The 20,586-nt window shown below is 38.7% G+C and overlaps 2 protein-coding genes across 2 annotated transcripts in view; one reads left to right on the top strand and one right to left on the bottom strand.

Annotated features, from left to right (window-relative positions):
* Positions 1 to 4,254: 4,254 nt before the first annotated feature.
* LOC121376304 (alpha-N-acetylgalactosaminidase-like) overlaps positions 4,255 to 20,586 on the top strand; it is a 32,459-nt gene continuing 16,127 nt past the window's right edge. The window contains exon 1 of the mRNA XM_041504143.1: positions 4,255 to 4,499. The gene's annotated coding sequence lies outside the window, so the exon portion shown is untranslated. The remainder of the gene's footprint in view (positions 4,500 to 20,586) is intronic.
* Positions 6,384 to 16,021, bottom strand: LOC121376303 (alpha-N-acetylgalactosaminidase-like). The gene is made up of 8 exons (XM_041504142.1): positions 15,829 to 16,021; positions 15,286 to 15,456; positions 13,267 to 13,441; positions 11,757 to 11,931; positions 10,229 to 10,323; positions 9,203 to 9,364; positions 7,859 to 8,056; positions 6,384 to 6,977 (listed from the first exon to the last, which is right to left on the bottom strand). The coding sequence occupies exons 1-8, from the start codon at positions 15,930 to 15,932 to the stop codon at positions 6,624 to 6,626; spliced, it is 1,434 nt and encodes a 477-aa protein (XP_041360076.1). The 5' UTR covers positions 15,933 to 16,021; the 3' UTR covers positions 6,384 to 6,623.

Below are 20,586 nucleotides of genomic sequence, written 5' to 3'. Positions count from 1 at the left end.
CTGAAAGTCTTTGTTTGACTAACTTTTTTAAACTTAAGACTGATCTAAAGGTCTGTGTATCCCAAATATTATTAAGACCAAGATTATAAAGAATATCTCTAATATATGTTATCCATTTATGGTTCATACCACATTGTATATTATCATGATATAATAGATGATAGATCTGTAGAGAGAGTTTGGTAGGTTTTCCCGTTAAAAGACGAGCCCACGCACAGTGTCTGCGCTTAACTTTTTTTTTGAGTTGGCATCAGGGCAAGTGGTGACAGCACTTTCACTTGCCCGGATCTATTTTGACTTGCCCGAATAATACTTTTATTTATTTATTAATTATTGATTTTAAAAAAAGAAAAGAAATCGGTCGCCTTACTGTGGGTTTTCAGTCGCCCGTCGTCGTTTTTAGTCGCCAGGGGCGATCGGGCGACCGTTAAGTTCGAACCCTGCACACACACACACACACACACACACACACACACACACACACACACACACACACACACAACAAAACAAGTGGGTGGCAGAGGTCATAGAGGTATTGTGATCACCACCTTGAAAAAAAATGTGTCACAAGCCTTCTTTGATCCATAAATATGTTTTGTTCGTGTAGGCACAACATCTACATGTATACTATTATATTGCGTTAAAATAAATGCAGTACATTAGTTCAGGTTCACCAAATTGAACAAACACCTGACTTAGCAATCCTCTTCATATATTATGCAAAATTTATTATTCTAATTCAACACATTTGTAAGAACGAATCTGATCGAATCTCTACAAAAGTATCAGGTGGTAAAACCTGCAATATACCCAATGGCGTAGCGAGGGGAGGGGGACACGGGGTTCATGCCCCCCAAATCATATTTTTTTATTTTTACTGTATTAAATTTTATAAAATCATAAATCATACATATATACATAGTGTGCGTTGCACCACCCCTCCTACAACAAATGAGTTGCCTCCCCCTATATAAAATCCTTGCTTCGCCAGTGAATATACCAGGCGCAAATTATTGGGTCGAAATACCTCATGTGTGTTTTGCATTCATAAAGGTATATCGAGAAGTTACTACGTTTTGATATCGTGGGTATTTGGCGATGTTTAGACAACGTTAACTCGTGGCCAATAAAACTCAGTTTGCGACAGTAAAATCACCAATATACGTCCGCAAATTGTAAAACACAGTAGGGTTATCCCTTAATTATAATTATTACTTTTCCTCTATACTTATAATAGAATAACGCTAGAGGACACCCGAGTTAGTGTATTTCATAACAAACCACTGACTCTCGCCGAGGCAGAAGAAAACCATAATTCTTTAAATACATATTGCCATAGTACATGTATAACTCGGCCTTTGGTTTTCTAGTTGAGGGCGGTTATTGGGACAGGGTGGGGGGTCATCTATCGAGAACGATTGATCATACGACGGGTCGCGTATTTTGGTGAACCGAAAATTGTGCCTACATATATTATTATGACGGATAATACTCGTTTATGGAACACAGTGTCATATCCTGATAGTAGCAAGATACAATGTACCTACAAAATAACATTTTACCTGATAATATATAGATTTAGATTGTCTCAAAAGGTATCTATTCAACCAGCTGTACATGCATCACATCCCACACCTTAATGCTATTTGTTTTGTATATAAGTGAAATTTAGGTAGTTATAACTCATAGTACCTTGGTAGATATGAAAACTGGAGACGATGTTGTTCAAACTTTCATCCAATATATATTTACATGTATATGATTATGAAAACAAAATCATAGTACACCGGATAACGTCACCAATCTTTTGGTAATTTAGTGACGTAAACGATTATAAATGAAACTTAAAGATACAAGTTCACCTTACCATATTATAGCATATATTATATAAAATACATATAGAATACTATACGAGTTTTCGCTAGATATCATTTTTACGAAACGAGTGAACTTCCCAAACATATCTGACCGAACGAAAGTGAGGTCAGATACGTTTGGGAAGTTCACGAGTTTCGTAAAAATTATATGTAGCGAAAACGAGTGTGGTATTTTATTTATTACCCTCTTTTAAATCACGCAAATTATGAAAAATAAATAAATCAATCAATCAATTTTGTAGCCTATTTCAAGACCGGATGTTGATTTGCATAACTAGCCGGTGCACGACTACGTACCGCCGCATTGAGAAATAGTTTGTTGTACTTCCGCTACTTCTCAGTGACGTTTTCAGGGGAGTGGTGTAGACGTAGGCCTACTTTGCCATAAATTTCCATCGGGTTTCATTTTTTAATTTAAAAAAGCTGTAAGGTACATGCATCAATATATGTTTATTTTCATATTGGGTGAAAAATGGGTAAAACTAATACATAATTCCATATTTTAACAAAACGCCCCCAAGAAACAAATGTTCCCGTTACCCCACTGGCACTGGTTATGCTAATAATGATGAATTCACAAATCACAACTGACAATAACAATTTGTTGACCAAAAATCCAACCAATAAGTGAATAACAAGTGTTTTTGCAGTTAAAAACGTGTAGCTTGCAAAAGCAGCTGAGTTCACGGGAAAAATAAAGTGATAACTTTAAGGTCGACGACAGTCACTTTTCGCTCCCTTGTTTTGGCTTTCTTTGTACACAATAAATATAGCCTATCTTACCGTAATTTCACTTGAAATCCATATTTCGTAAAATGTACAATTTTTCAATCACAGAATTTTCTTCAAACACATTCAGGTGCTTCAGTAATGTTCGAAAAAAAAAAAAATCAATAGGAATTTTGCATTGGATTTTTTCCAGCATTCTTAAAACGGAAACGTCATGTACCCAGTTTGTGGTTATTGTAAGGAGGTGCAAAATGATGTCATTGGAATTCTGACGTCATTCAAATTCAAAATTAGCTATATTATTACAATGCATCGCCATATTAAAATAAAAACTGGTCTACTAACCTTGACCCCTGTTAAATTTCTACAACAAGCAAACAACGCTGTTTACAGGTCGGTATATTTTACTTTTTCATAATTCTACAAAAAATATTAAATTAAGTTTAAAAAAATAAAAAACTACCTTTTGTCAAATATATAATATGAAAAAAATTAACGTTGGATATGTTTCATTTATTGTGTACGAAGCCAAAACAAGGGTCCAAAAAATGACTGTCGTAGACCTTAATAATGATGAATTCACAAATCACAACTGACAATAACAATTTGTAGACCAAAAATCCACATAATAAATAAAATGAATATGTTTAATTATTGTTCTATTCATTCTTTTATTTTTATTTTTTATTTAAAAATATTTATCGCACGGTCCAGTTTACATCAACTTTTAATGAATGACATTTGTAGTAAAAGTTGTGGATGTTACTGACCTTGACATTAATTATGAATGAAAAAAATAGTCCCGTTATGCTAATAAGGTCGCTGTCCAACCAATCGAAATTAACTCTGTTCCCTGTTGACAAATCAAAACTTTGTAATACGCACCTGGTGGTGCGTACGAAATTTGTACGACACCGCTATATCTTCACCAGGAGGGTCATAAAAACATATCTTCAGTTCTAAAAAAATCCCGCTTGTATGTTAGCGCTGTCAAAGGTTGTCATCAACTGCTGCGATGCAACATAAATGTCAATCGCCATGTTTGTATTTGTAAAACAAACAACTGAAACAGCAGTCCGCTTATCGGTTTTAAAATGGAGAAGAGTGTTTACGATGTAGTCCGGCAGATATATGAATGAAATGTGCCTTTGATGATACAAGCATGCGCTTTGGCACACTGTTTGAGCATGCCGTCTGAAAGATTTTCAGCTATAGGGCCATCGCAGATTTGTCCTATGGCCATAATGGCGGCCATTTTACACAACGGCTGCCACCGTTTGTTATTTTACCAGTAGCTCAGGTTCTAGACCACCTTGAATCTTGATTCCGTGGCTAATCCTACATTTGTAAGGATGAGGAATGCAGTGGTACTATTTACAACACGCTAGCAACTACCTAACTACATATATCTATACTCGATTTTATATATATATATATATATATATATATATATATATATATATATATATATATGTATCTCTATCTCTATCTCTATCTCTATATATGAGAGGGGGAGGGGAGAGAGAGAGAGAGAGAGAGAGAGAGAGAGAGAGAGAGAGAGAGAGAGAGAGAGAGAGAGAGAGAGAGAGACTGTGTGTGTGTGTAAGAGAGCCTCTTAAGTTCGCAAACTTTGTGCCCAATTTTGTTCTTCATTGTACATTCGTTCAATTTAAAAATAATATAAAATACTAAAATGCCTTTTCGAATCCTTCTTTGATGATTACATAATTACACATTGTTTTGAAGTTACTTCTTATTTGTAGTACTTAATGATAACAACTTGTGCAAGTGGTATACTGTCAGTATATAACAGAAAACCATGGCGGTGCTCTGGCAAAAAGGTTTCTAAATGAACGTGTTCGTGGTCAACCTTTTTTGAAGAAAATTTTGCAGGTTAGTTATCAAGGAGAATACAACCTAAGAATGGCAGTCACTTAACCCTATTGATATTGTATTTTCCTATAATACATAGAAATTATTGCATTTGAAATGCATGCAAACATAAATGGTGGCGTGCAACCTTAAGCGTGATAATCAGAATGTAGTACATTTAACAGAAGGTAGTATTTTAGTATGATTGTTTTCAGTCCATGTGTACACGTTTCATAATGTGGCCACAACTTAACTTAGTTTGCAAATTTTGTATTAAATTTCAATATTTGAGAACAATTAATTGAATATTTGCACAAAGGGTGAATTTCTTTATATAAACTACTCATTTAGACTTCATTAAGATACAATTACCATGCCATATTTAAACTCGACCCTATGGATCCTAGACCAGATGTCTGTGTGGAATATTTTCACAAATGTGCCATTGAAATGCACGAAAACGTTAATGGTGGTATGCAACCTTGAAGGTGCAGTCTCGTGTTGCATAATGATAATAGTAACCAAAATATTCATGCCGATGACGGACAATGAATTACACACACACACACACACACACACACACACACACACACACACACACACACACACACACACATACATACACCACACACACATACACCACACAAACACCCACACACAAACACCACACACAAACACACCACACAGACACACACACAGACAGACACACACATACACATACACACACACACACACACACACACACAAATACGCCCATGCATGCGTACATTCTGTCGGAGAATGGGTGCCATTGGTTCGTGTCTCAACAACACGAGACAATTTATGAGGGCAATAATATTTTATTTTTTGTGCCAATGCGTTAATATCTTTGTATGTACTAGTCAAACCCGACATACATACGTACAATATATCGATATTCATGTACCTACACATCTGTAAATACACGCATACATACATACAATATATAGATATTCATATATCTATATATCTGTAAATACATACATACATACATACAATATATAGATATTCATATATCTACATATCTGTAAATACATGCATGCATACATACATACAATATATAGATATTCATGTATCTACATATCTGTAAATACAAGCATACATACACACAATATGTAGATATTCATATATCTATACATCAGTCAATACATGCATACATACATACAATATATAGATATTCATATATCTATACATCAGTAAATACAAGCAAACATACACACAATATGTAGATATTCATATATCTATACATCAGTAAATACATGCATACATACATACAAATTGAGATATAGAGATAACTGTTTACTTCTTTAAGCTACCGGTTTATCCTGCCAAAGTTAGAATGACTAAGGCCTAAACTGAATTGGAGGGGGGGGGGGGGGGGGGGAGAGACAAAAAACGTATGACGTACGCAGCACGCCAGCCACCGTGTGCATGTAGGTAGTACTAAACCCAACTACTTTCTGGCTGGGTCAAAGTTCGAGGTGCAACCTTTGATAGACCAGTTAGTACCACAAATCCTGTCATTGGTAATAAATAAAAATTGGTTATAAATAAAGTTTCATCTAGACAAAAATGTTTGCAGTTTTGTTTAATCTAGTACCACTGTGTCAAGTAGCATTGTGCTTTAAACATTTATGGGGTACCTGTAAACAAAAATACTCAAATTTTGTGCGGTAGTTATAGACGCTACCCGTTATTTCTGAAATGAGCAGCTTGACCAATTGTTTTGTGATTCACTGTAAGGGTGAGGGTGGTAGTATTTATATCCGTGGTGTATATATCGACTGATACGTTTCATGTAGGAGTTTTAGCCACTTGTTACTATTGTCGTCTATGGGATTTGATTTGGTGGTATACACCCTGTAAACACTGCTTAATGCCGCGAGCTCTTCAGAACGGACCATTCGCCATTCGACCTGGTCAGGATAAATCTATAAGGCATTAACCGGTTATTTTATTTCATATATTTTATTTTATTTGTTCTCTAATTCATCAAAAATAGTCGCAAAACCATGGCCGATGCCTTTATTTCCCCAATAAGACAAGTCTTACATCAATTTGTGCCAGACTGGTGTATTATGTTGAACAGAAAGATATGTATTTGTGACATCATGATGTCAATATGAACTATGCCATCATACTAATCAAAGACAATGCCATCACCACGCTCTGTGTAGGTGAATACAGGAATAACGTAGGTGACGCTGTCGATGTGTGTGTCGTGTAGGGGAGAGGCGAGGCTACGACAAATTCCACCCCAGAAGGATTTGGCCTGAAGGTGACCGTGTCTGTCTGAGTGTAAGATTTAACTGGCTTCTTGTTGAAGACGTCAGTGACGTTGTATCCACCCTCGCCGTTCAAGCCGAGTCCTGCCAGCGTTGTGTGGATCATGGCAGGACACCCTCCATCGTCTAAATTGATGACAGCTATGGCGACATTGTCATCTTTTAACTGTCGTGTCCAAATCTCAGACTTTTTATTCTGAAATAAAATCCAAATCTCAGACCTTTTATTCTGAAATAAAATGGATCATTTTCAAATAATTGTGTAATATATTCCAAGTGAGTTGCTAGCGTGATGCACAAATACAGTCGTGGATACAATAAACCCGAAATTAGAGCATACATGTCTATATTTCGTTTCTGACGATAAAAACACAATGATAGACCAACACCCTTCTATAAAAATACCCTTTCTTCTGAAGCAGGTGAAGATAATTCGATAGATATTGAAATATTTTGATTGGCGGTAGACCATGGTGCATGTATGTCAATACCTCTTAGTAGACTTGTTTTTCCCTTACTACAGTCAACAGTTTAGGCACGTGCTTGTAACACTTAAAGTCCACAATATAGTAAAGTAACCTATGTAGTTTTAGTGATTTCATACGGCAACATCAGGGATTTATCCAGGCGTTCTGTGGGTCCGAACATAAGCCCGTTCCCAAATGAAAGTGGCACTGAAAATTCCCAATTTTTATGCTAAAATTTTTCAATATAACATTAATTTAACAATGATGCACTGCATCATTCAGTGGCCTGAAAAAATATCCAAAATATGATTTACTCGTTCTACTTTTCCCAATCCCATCGGACATGGGAACATCTAAAATCCGTTTATTGTATACTAGTAATGAAATAAAATCAAAATCTTATTTCTGTACAGGTTGAGTACAAATAATATTTGACAAGACTATAACAAAATGTCTTTGTGAGTAGTCTGAAAGTGTTATGTTCGCAAATTGAAGACATGAGCATATTCTGCCTGATTGTCATATAAACAGTTTTCCGTTGGCAACTATGGGTAGGTGTTGGTTGTATTGATGGTAATAACAAACCCACAAGAACATCTACTCGTCATACCTTGTAAATCCTCTGCCCTTGTCTTCCCAGTGGGTCTTGATTAACTGCAATGGCCATCTTGTTTTGTAGGATGGCCTTCGATTCGTCTCTCATGTGTCGCAGATCATTGGACATGATCAGTGGCGCCGCCATGATAGCCCATAGAGCCATGTGGACCTGTTCCTGGTCATAGCTTAGTCCAAAGTTGCCAATCACCAGCTGCAAGTTCAAGTGGCAATAAAGGATTTCTAAATCTTTACTCTATGGTTACTATAAAAAGTAAAGTTTGTTTTATTTAACGACGCCACTAGAGCACATTGATTTTTTATCTTATCATCGGCTATTGGACGTCAAACATATGGTCATTCTTTCACTGGGTTTTTTTTACAGGAAACCCGCTGTCGCCACATAGGCTACTCTTTTACGAGTAACAGCAAGAGATCTTTTATTTGCGCTTCCCACAGGCAGGATAGCACAAACCATGGCCTTTGTTGAACCAGTTATGAATCACTGGTCCCATGCCTCATTAAAAATCGTTAAACACGACGCCACCGAGGCCGGTAGTTACTATAAAACTAACAATGGTCATCAAGATTATAGCTTCCGATATGACGAATATAGTAATATAAGCTTAAATAATGCAAGACAGCAGATGGTATTATGAAATTCCCCTCGAGCAATTTGAAGACCCTTCCAACAATATTGAGGCTAGCTACGTTACTGACAATGATAATAATAATAAATATAAGTATGTTCAATGAAAAATACACAACAAACAAACAAAACAAAACAAACGCCCAGCTCAATTACTGCAATGAGGGTTCAGAACCCGAGTGTTAATATCTTGAATCAAAACATGGAACAATGGAAATCTTCCTCTACTTAAAGCTAGGACTTATAACTTGGATCGGGGCGGGACGTAGCACAGTGGTACAGTGTTCGCTCGATGCACGGTCGGTGTGGGATCGATTTCCCCGTCGGTGGGCCCATTGGGCTATTTCTCGTTCCAGCCAGTGTACCACGACTGGTATATCAAATGATGTGATATGTACTACCCTGCCTGTGGGATGGTGCATATAAAATATCCCTTGCTGCTAATCGAAAAGGAGTGGAAGAGTGAAGTGGCAACAGCGGGTTTCCTCTATCAATATCTGTGTGGTCCTTGACCATATGTCCGACGCCATATAACCGTAAATAAAATGTGTTGAGTACGTCGTTAAATAAAACATGTCTTTCTTTCTTTCTTTCTAACTTGGATCGTGTTCATTCAATTGATTCTTTTGTTTTTGTTCTTTTTTGTATGCACATTTTAAACTTAGGTATCTGTCTGGATTACAAAAACCGTGCTCAGTTCAAAATACACACCATGTCCGGATCGTTGAAGTGACCAGGTCCTACTGCTGGTTGAACAGTGTCGGTGATGTTGGCTTGATACTGGATAATGGACTGGACGTTTTCCCAACTGTCCTGGATGTCGTAGTAGCTGCGCCATATGTTACAAGACTTGGCAACGTGCATGTAGTTGGGCTGAAACAAAAGTGATATTAGTTTGCACTTTTAATATACACAGGACCCATCATATAGGTTATTATTATTATTATTATTGAACACCATCTTTTATATACACGTTCCCATAGACATGACAAGTACATTCCAAGGACTTCTTTGTAATAGGAGCCTGACGTAGCCCAGTGGTAAAGCACCCGCTCAATGCGCGGTCGGTCTGGGATCGATCCCCGTCGGTGGGCCCATTGGGCTATTTGTTGTTCCAGCCAGTGCACCACGACTGGTATATCAAAGGCCATGGTATATATTACCCTGTCTGTGGGATGGTGCATAAAAAAGATGTCTTGCTGCTAATCGAGAAGAGTAGCCCATGAAGTGGCGACATTATCAGTGTGATCCTTAACCATATATCCGACGCCATATAACCGTAAATAAAATGTGTTGAGTGCGTCGATAAATAAAACGTTTCCTTTCTTACTTCTTTGTAACAGCCACGGAGCACTGGTTGAGACGGGTAAACCCGATTTGATCGATGCTACGACCACAGTCTGCGCTTGAAGAATTACACACCATACACATGGTATGATACACCAACCAGAATGGAGAAAAATTAATTCTGATTTTTAAAAAAATGCTTCATTTGATAGCTGTCGTTTTGCATTTAGATTCTTATTCAATCAAACTGACATTGTGAATCTGTCCGACTGACCAATCAAAACACCGCTAATATTTTGACTTGGGCTAAATACTTAACGCATTCTGATTAACTGTTCGTTACAAAAGGTAACCAGGAAATTAAATAACATTGGTTCGTGTCGGATCATTTGTTATGAAAACAGAATACTAGAAGCAGTAACATCTCTGTTCAGTCAGACTGATTCTTACCGTTTCGTGTTTGATGTTCATGAAGAATGGCCAACTGCAAGAATAAAGAATGGGTCTTCCGGTTTCATTCAGCCAGTGCCCGAACAGTGGGTAGCCTGAAGTGCAAAACACAACACAAAGATAAATTGTTGGAATGTTAACATGATCCATATAGCAAAAACAAAATATTCGCAACCATCCTTAAAATATATTTGAATCTTACCTTCAGGCAGAACACGAATTTTGGCTCTACTCGACCTAAACCATCTCGATTCTCACCGTTGCCTCTTACTCACATTAACTCCTTACTTTGAAGACCTTACAGTGTCCTAAATTTGAGTTTGGGTACACATATTTATTTTCACAGATTATCGTCTAACAGCTTGGCATCTAATAGCATCTAATAGACAAATAGCATCTAAATTTACTATTACTAATACGGAGGTGGAAGGCATTTTAGTGGATCCATTAGCCATCGAAGTTCAGATAGTCTTTCTTCATTTATTAGTTAATGTAGATGAAAATGTTAATACTTGCTCACGTTAAAATATTTAATCTTGCTAAGGCTTCAGCAACGTTAATCGCTATCGGTAATACACTCGCGACGTTAACTAACTTACCGAAGCTAAAGTCTTTGGTATCGGTAATACACTCGCGACGTTAACTAACCTACCGAAGCTAAAATCTTTGGTATCGGTAATACACCCGCGACGTTAACTAACTTATCGAAGCTAAAATCTTTGGTATCGGTAATACACTCGCGACGTTAACTAACTTATCGAAGCTAAAATCTTTGGTATCGGTAATACACCCGCGACGTTAACTAACTTACCGAAGCTAAAGTCTTTTGTATCGGTAATACACCCGCGACGTTAACTAACTTACCGATGCTAAAGTCTTTCGTATCGGTAATACACCCGCGACGTTAACTAACTTACCGATGCTAAATCTTTCGTATCGGTAATACACCCGCGACGTTAACTAACTTACCGATGCTAAATCTTTGGTATCGGTAATACACCCGCGACGTTAACTAACTTACCGATGCTAAATCTTTGGTATCGGTAATACACCCGCGACGTTAACTAACTTACCGATGCTAAATCTTTGGTATCGGTAATACACCCGCGACGTTAACTAACTTACTGATGCTAAATCTTTCGTATCGGTAATACACCCGCGACGTTAACTAACTTACTGATGCTAAATCTTTCGTATCGGTAATACACCCGCGGCTATAAAGCCAGTGCTCCACAAATGGTGTATCAAAGGCCATGGTATGTGTTATCCTGTCTGTGGGATGGTGCATATAAAATATCCCTTGCTGCTAATTGAAAAGAGTAGCTCATGAAGTGGCGACAGCGGGTTTCCTTTCTAAATATCTGTGTGGTCCTCAACCATATGTCCCACGCCATATAACCGTAAATAAAATGTGTTGAGTGCGTCATTAAATAAAACATTTCCTTCCTTCCTTCCCGCGGCTATAACTAACTTACTGATGATAAGATCTTTGGTATTAGTAATATTCCCGCGACGTTAACTAACTTACTGATGCTAAAATCGTTGGTATCAGCGTGGCACCCATCTACTTTGAGATAGTCTATCTCCCACTCGGCGAACGTGTTAGCGTCGCGACGTAGGTGCAGCTCGTTTCCCGGGTACAACTTGCAGGTCGTTCTGCCGATGTCGCCATACAGGCCGAGCTTCAGGCCTTTGGAGTGTACCTACAAATAGCATGCTCAGTCGTTGTCGTGGTCTTAATTACGAGCTACTCTCGGCCTACTAAAATCAAAACCTATACGTAGCTCTCTACCATTCGCATTTGAACGACCATCCAAATTGCGCCAAATTTCCTTCATTAAAATGCGCACCAATTCTCTTTGGCTTAATCCTGCGGGACATTCCAAATTACATAGCACCATACCAACCCCCGCCTGCTACCAACCTCGGTTGGACTGCTGGTGTTCCTTTGCACCTGCCAGTACAGGCGGTCCCTCCTTCACCCCCATCCTTTCCTGTCCTGGACAGAGGAGCAGGCCGAGGGTGGCTCTTGTGCCCAAGATAGGCGTGCGCTACAACAGCTTGCTCTGAACGTGCACGTTAACTCCTCGGTTACGGTTACGGTTGTCGTGTTACCATACGGTAAATGTAGATGATTGATTCTTTTTCATTTTATATAAAACACTTCAATCATGTAATAAAATTAAAGTTTGGTTTGTTTAACGACACCACTAGAGCACATTGATTAATTAATCATCGGTTATTGGACGTCAAACATTTGGTAATTCTGATATAAAGTCTTTCTAATGCAGCAAGATATCTTTTATACGCACTTTCCCCACAGACAGGAAAGCTCACACCACGGCCTTTGACTAGCTGTGGTGCACTGGTTGGAACGAGAAACAAACCCCAGTTGAACAGATCCACCGAGGTAAGTACCTCAAGCGAGCACTCAACCGACTGAATGTAATAAAGAGACAAAGACATTTGAATTGTGAGTTTGTGGTCAGAACGTCAAAGACATATGCAACAGATGCATCATATCATACTGGGATGAATGGCGAAGTTGCAGCATTTGTCTTTTGGTTTGGGGCCTACTTGACAAGGCCACGCCCCAGACTTGCTGCTGTTAGTTGACCTCTTCTAGTATTACCGGGGTACACGAAACGTAAAGTACCAGGCCGGTTTATCCCCCCCCCCCCCCCCCCCCCCCCCTTATGGAGAGGTCATATATTCAGAATACACACTCATAATAGCACCCATGAACTGGGTGAAGCTCAGCGGTGCACTCACTTTGAGTTGGGAGTCTGCTTTGAAATGAATAACCACCATTCCCTGTGGTTAGAAACGAATCCAGTAACTAAGTATTGAATTCAGTGACAAGTCTATTATTTGTTTCGTTGGCATGTTATATTATTGTTTGCAAGCAGATATTAAAACGAAAATAAAATTCTTACTTTAGCATTTAAATATCTAATTTTATCAAAATTGTGATTGTGTTAGTGTTCGTGAAAGCAGACTGTCCATTTAGTGTTTTGGTATATTGATATTCTGCTTACGTATCTGGATAGTTCCCTTATTCCACTAGGGAATCTGTGTGGGTCTGCCTGCAGGTTCCCCCCGCTGTCTCTCTCGTGTGTGCTCCAGCAGTCGTCCACGCTGATGTACTCGTAACCCGCGTCTCGGTAACCGTCAGACACCACGCGGTCCGCCATCTCCTTGTACAGGCCCTCTCTGAAATAACCGTACACCGGCAGACATAGAGCACACCACACACCACACTATGCCACACCCCACCACACAGACACCACGCGGTCCGTCATCTCCTTATATAGATCCTCTCTGAAATAACCGTACAGCGGCAGACATAGAGCACACCACACACCACAATATACCACACCACACCACACAGACACCACGCGGGCAGCCATCTCCTTGTACAAGCCCTCTCTGAAATAACCGTACACCGACAGACATAGAGCACACCACACACCACACTATACCACACCACACCGCACAGACAACACGCGGACCGCCATCTCCTTGTACAAGCTCTCTCTGAAATAACCGTACACCGACAGACATAGAGCACACCACACACCACACTATACCACACCACACCACACCACACAGACACCACGCGGTCCGTCATCTCCTTGTACAAGCCCTCTCTGAAATAACCGTACACCGACAGACATAGAGCACACCACACACCACACTATACCACACCACACCACACCACACCACACCACACAGACACCACGCGGTCTGTCATCTCCTTGCACAAGCCCTCTCTGAAATAAACGTACACCGACAGACATAGACCACACTTCACACCACACACCTCACTATACCACACCACACCACACCACACAGACACCACGTGGTCCGTCATCTCCTTGTACAAGCCCTCTCTGAAATAAACGTACACCGACAGACACAGAGTACACAACACCATAAAACACCACACTATACCACATCGTACTACACATCACTCAGATACTACGCGGTCTGCCATTTCCTTGTACAACCCATTTCTGAAATAACCGTACATAGATACCTACAGACACGTTTATACACTACGCCGAACAGTCTTCAGTACACACCAAGTGATATATGATAACCTGTTTAATATCATTTCAAGTAAATAGTTCATAGCCTGTTTAATATACTCTCAAGTAAATAGATGATAGCCTGTTTAATATCTTTACAAGTAAATAGATGTTAGCCTGTTTAATACCCTTACAAGTAAATAGTTCATAGCCTGTTTAATATATTCTCAAGTAAATAGATGTTAGCCTGTTTAATATCCTTACAAGTAAATAGATGATATCCTGTTTAATATCCTTACAAGTAAATAGTTCATAGCCTGTTTAATATACTCTTAAGTAAATAGATGATAGCCTGTTTAGTATCCTTACAAGTAAATAGTTCATAGCCTGTTTAATATCTTCTCAAGTAAATAGATGATAGCATGTTGAGTATCCTATCAAGTAAATATATGTTAGCCTGTTTAGTACCCTCTCAAGTAAATAGATGATAGCCTGTTTAATATCATATCAAGTAAATATAAGATAGCCTGATAAATATCCTCCCAAGTAAATATATGATAGCCTGTTTAATATCCTATCAAGTAAATATAAGATAGCCTGTTTAATATCCTCTCAAGTAAATAGATGATAGCCTGTTTAGTATCCTCTCAAGTAAATATATGATAGCCTGTTTAATATAATCTCAAGTCAATAGTTTGATAGTCTTCAGAGAAAACCGGTTTCATTTTTGAGTTAGCGTTTCCATACGAAGAAGACCACAATCTGATTAAAATAAGCTCCACTGGTCTATATCTATTATCTGTAGACCAGTAGAGTTGCTTTCAATCAAATTTAAAGACAGCACATATCACGACGTTTGGTATACCAGTTGTGGAGCACCGGATGGGATTGGATGGGTCCGCTGAACGATTTAGATCCCATGACCAAGCAAGCAACCCAGTCGAGCGCTTTACTGACTGAACTAAACCCCGACCCCAAATATCCAGTATAATGCATGAGTTTAAAGGAAGAAAAACGTCAGTGTACCTAATGCAATTTTCCGGATCCACATCACAGTCGATGTTACATCTAAAGCGTTGCCATGACATCCACCCCATTGGCGGGGTTAGCGCCAGACCATTGTCAAGGCCACTGTTTGTTGTGAGGATTGTTAACAGAATAACTACACGTAACATGTTGATCAGATGTGGTACACAACTGAAACAGAAAACAGATTTAAAATATTAAAGTCACCAGTAATCACCAAAAATGATCACATGCGATAGGGAAAGACAGACTTTATCTATCTATATATACATGTAATAATAAAGTATTCGACCCGCTTTGGCCAAAAAACCGCGGACCGGTATACCCAAATCATCTTTCCCCAAACTAGCCCCCCCCAAAAAAAAAATCACAAACAAAACAACAACAAACAAACCCCCCAAAAACCCCAACATTTTAGCAGATATATAAATATATAATCATGAAATAAATATAATGTGATGGTTTTAAAACTAAGAAAAGCAAGTTCATATACATGTGTCGCCATTACAATGGTAAAGATGATACACTATACACCAGACTCACCTATCACCACAGCCAGCGTTTGATTTTAAGAAGTCTGTCCGTGTCAGATGATGGTTATTTACCCTCAGACACAAGTTCTTGTTATCTGAACAAACATTCCGCATGATCCATATAAACTGGGTATTTGAAGACCGGTACTGGGAAACCAAAGTGGTTAAGGGACTTTATACGTCTTGGTTTTGGCTGATGAACATAAAAGGGGGTGGTGGGTTGGGGGGGGGGGGGGGGTGGTGAAGGAAATCCTGAACATCTGAGTTTACAATTTTTTTCTATTTCCATACAGAGCGAAAAAACAATGTTTATCTGCGGCATTAGGGTGTCTAGCATATGTTTGTGGTGATTTCTTCCAACAGTTCTCAACAATTGTTTTATAATTACATTATATATTACAAATAGGATAGCATGAACCACAGCTAATATATATATATATATATATATATATATATATATACTAAATTTTTAGTATTTAGTATTCACTAATAACTCATTACTCGGAGTTTCAGGCTCCTCGCCTTCATCAGATGAGTGTTTATAATTGTGACAGTTAAGGTGACGTCACGCTGTGTGTACGCGGCGGTGCGCTCCTGACGTCATGGCACGTCAGTCGTGAGACTCTCGGCTTGTTGCTGTGGCGGCATTTTGATATGAGTTCTGTCCTTTTGTTGAGTAGCTTGTCTCCTTTTTCAAATAGTATTGAGAGCTTCTCCTCGATGCACAGGTTGCATTGTCCCGAGCTGCGTTTCCGTGTGTCCGATTTCCTGACGATTTCCCAATTGATGTGATAGGCGGGTTTTTTTCGTTTGAGCTCCCAGATGTATTTTGACAGTTCTGTCTCTTTTTCATAGCGTTCATATTTGAAAGATTTAGTGTGGTTGTTAAACCTCTCCTTGAATGTACCTCCAGCAAGACCTATGTATGATCTGACAGTCTTACCAGATGCCACGTTTGCCCGGTATACGAGGGAGCTAGTTTGGCAGTTGCCGTTCAGGGGGCATTCGTTCTTCTGTCTGCAGTTACAAGGCCGCCACAGCAACAAGCCGAGAGTCTCACGACTGACGTGCCATGACGTCAGGAGCGCACCGCCGCGTACACACAGCGTGACGTCACCTTAACTGTCACAATTATAAACACTCATCTGATGAAGGCGAGGAGCCTGAAACTCCGAGTAATGAGTTATTAGTGAATACTAAAAATTTAGTGTACCTGCTCCACTAACATTGTGTTGAGCACTTTATGTCCAATAGTGATAACAAATATATTACTATATATATATATATATATATATATATATATATATATATATATATATATATAGATATATATATATATAAAGATAGAATTTCACAACGTTTTAATGGAATAAGCACCTTTCACCCGTAACGGGTTCATCAGTTCCATATACATGACGTCATCTACAGCGGGATACATCCGATACACTTCATTATAATAACTTATATATATCATATATATATATGTATAATGATTTGTGGAACACTACTTCGAACAACGAACAATCCAAGATATCCAGTAGGGGATGATAGCTCATCGACGAGTGATATCACAGCTTCATTCAAATAGTTAATGCGGCAGTATAATTTAGTGGCCGAGCGTAAAACTGGATAAACAGAACAGCTTCCCCGATGTGCGGGAACCCGGAAATATACCTTTTGGTGTCCTACTGCATGTGTATATACATTTATAAACGTGTTTGTGACCCCCACCCCTACTCGCACTATAGCATATATCCCCAATTGCACCTGTTCCTACGGGCCTGGTTAACTTACCTTTTCAGACGCCCAAGAAAGTAAAATATATCTTATACATTACACCATGGCATACACCATGGCATACAGCGAACACGTACCCTGGGTTCTTTTTTTCCAAAATTCGGGGTGAAGTCTTGACCTGGTGTTTTTTAAAATGCTAAACTATATAAATTAATGATGAAGAGTTGTGATTTATACCATTAATAGTAGGGAGGGCCTGGCTTCCTCGCCCCCACCATATCTCCTGTTAGTACATCCCTTCAGACAGATTATGTAAACATTTTTTTAAACATAATATGCTAACAAAATAAAAATGAGATATACATTTCGTGGCGTATCTCTACCGATGAAAGAAGACCTAGTTTTGGAAAACATGTTTATGTCGTCATGACAAACGACATGCAAACAAAACATTTGTGAAAAATACCAGTTGGTAAATTACAGAGATGTCTGCAACCTGCACGCACCTTTAATCCTTTGATGTATGTCTTCTACAAACAGACTGAATGGATAGTAAACGCCAGGTGAAATGCTTCATTGTGGATATCGAGTGTACGTCATGGGACATACTTCCACCTGATCAATCACTGTATCCTGTGCATAGTGTTAGCAAACTTTAAATGTAGATCTATTTTCCGTTGTGCCGTGTCCATAATTTTAAAGCAAGTATATATATTTATATAGTTCATAGATTCGTTCTTTAATTCGGTCTTTCTTTGCTTTATTTCATAAAATATATTTTAGCTCCATTTACGCAAAATTTCAACCTATAAGTTTAATTTTAAACGTTGTTCAACACGTGTGTTTTGAGAATTAGTTTTTGTATTTTGCATTCTTGAGTTGACATATTTAAAAATGTATGTACTGCAGATGATAATTCGATTTATTTCTGAAAAACCAACTAAGATTCACGACAGCTACTATCGGTTGTTTGTCCAAAGCACGTTTTCCCTAGGACAACTTACCCTGACTTTTGATTCTAGTATTGGGGCGCTGGTATCATGGTTCCACCATTCCTCATCACATCTCTGGTGAGTACTGTAGCCACTGACATGCGATGCTTCCACCATTTGGGGTCGATCTAACGACTTATCACATCTCTGGCGAGTACTATAGCCACTGACATGCGATGCTTCCACCATTTGGGGTCGATCTTACGACTTATCACATCTCTGGCGAGTACTCTAGCGACTGGGATATGATGATTCCACCATTTGGGGTCGAACTTACGACTTATCACATCTCTGGCGAGTACTCTAGCGACTGGGATATGAAGATTCCACCATGTGGGGTCGATCTTACGACTTATCACAGTTCAGCCTGCTCCAGTCATTTTGTTAGCTGAACTAGTCCACAAATGGTAATAAATGCATGCAATTTTATTATTTTTCTTGTACCACTGTGCCAGAAACATGTTTGGGGTGTCTGTAACATTTTGTGCGAAACCAGGTGTGTTGTAAAAACATCCCATTATATCGAAAATGAACCATGAAAGGTGGGGGGTGGAGGAGGAAGGTCACAATCTCTAGGGGTCACACGTGACAACCAGAAGTCACATTGTAAAGACATCCCATTATATGGAAAATGAACCATGAAAGGTTGTTTCACTTTGGTTGATATATTGCATATAGTGTTTTTAACCACATACCTTGTCGCCTATGGAATTTTATTTGATGTAGACTGTAGTACTAACTATAAAAGGTCACTTGAGCTTATAAAGGTCGAAACACTTCCCTTTGAAACTAGAAACTGCAGAAGACCCTTTATATTTACTGTACCCTGGTCCTCTTTTTACATCCCCCAACAGTTAGTTAATGGGGGAAGAGCTCTAGTTGAGGGGGTCACACGTGACAGCCACAAGTCACATTTTATCTTTATTTGTGTAGAGTAGGAACGGGCCGGGGTGTGGGTACTGTTCTGGTATGAAATGCGGAAATAAACATTCAGAATAACCATTGATTGATAGTCTGTAGTTAAAGTTTGATTTGTTTAAAGACACCACTAGAGTACATTGATTTATTAATCATCGGCTATTGGATGTCAAACATTAGGTAATTTTGACATATAGTATTAGAGAGGAAAGACGCTACATTTCCCCAGTTGCAGAAAGGGATCTTTTATATGCACTATCCCATAGACAGGATAGCACATACCACGGCATTTAATGTACCAGTCGTGGTACACTGGCTGGAGCGAGGGATATTCTGTAAAGGCATCGTAAACATTTCCTTCTTTAGGCATGGACATTATATTGATCTGAAATATATTGTGTTAGAGTGAACGACAGCGGCTGTGGTTATCATTCTGAGATATGTATACATCGTCGTACATGTCAAAACAAAGTAATCACGTGAACTATCACATGACAGCTGTCGCTTACAAATGTGATTGTATTCAGTTTTTAAAGAAGATCCTGATTCGGTTGGCCGCAGGTAACGGTAGTCAGTTTATTTTTTAGATATGGTAGTATACTTTGTTTGTCTAATGTTTTAATATTTAAACAAGAAAACTAATATGCTGTTGTTGAAATACGCACATCGACTCCACACTTAGTCAGTCATCAGGCCCGTAGCCAAGGGGAGAGTTCCGCCAAAAAATGTATGTTTTTTATTTCCTATTAAAAGTATTTTAACGTTTACCCTAACAGATGGCTGTATTAAATGCTAGTTTATTCGAAACCATTAATAGAAGCCTGCCCTCTGATATTATTTGGCTCGTCTCTGTAGAAGCTCAAATATTAATTTCGGAAATTTCCGTAAATATATTTTGGCCTAAAATGGTACATGTTACACGAATAATATTGCAAGGCGTCGTTATGGGCATATTCAATTAAGAACCAGTCTATCATGTAAGTAATTGTGGCGTGCTATTTTGTCGACTCACAAACAACGACTATTATGGGGACGACCTGAGCAAAGAGAGCGAAGCGAAAAACATGCAGCCAAGAGCTGCCAAACGATGGACGCTTTTCTTACGAAAAAGAAAAAAGGTA

This window comes from Gigantopelta aegis, chromosome 6, assembly GCF_016097555.1.
Source record: "Gigantopelta aegis isolate Gae_Host chromosome 6, Gae_host_genome, whole genome shotgun sequence".
Classification (NCBI taxonomy): domain Eukaryota; kingdom Metazoa; phylum Mollusca; class Gastropoda; order Neomphalida; family Peltospiridae; genus Gigantopelta; species Gigantopelta aegis.
Note: the sequence above shows the minus strand (reverse complement) of the source record. Positions and strands in the feature narration are given on the sequence as shown.

Bases quoted from the DNA above. Each gene is read 5' to 3' on its own strand.
- LOC121376303 (XM_041504142.1), bottom strand. From the start codon at position 15,932: ATGCGGAATGTTTGTTCAGATAACAAGAACTTGTGTCTGAGGGTAAAT. The intron at 11,932-13,266 runs GTAAGCAGAATA...TGCTATTTGTAG, and splicing joins TAAGGGAACTATCCAGATAC to GTACACTCCAAAGGCCTGAA. The intron at 8,057-9,202 runs GTGTGTATTTTG...TTGAACTTGCAG, and splicing joins ACTTCAACGATCCGGACATG to CTGGTGATTGGCAACTTTGG.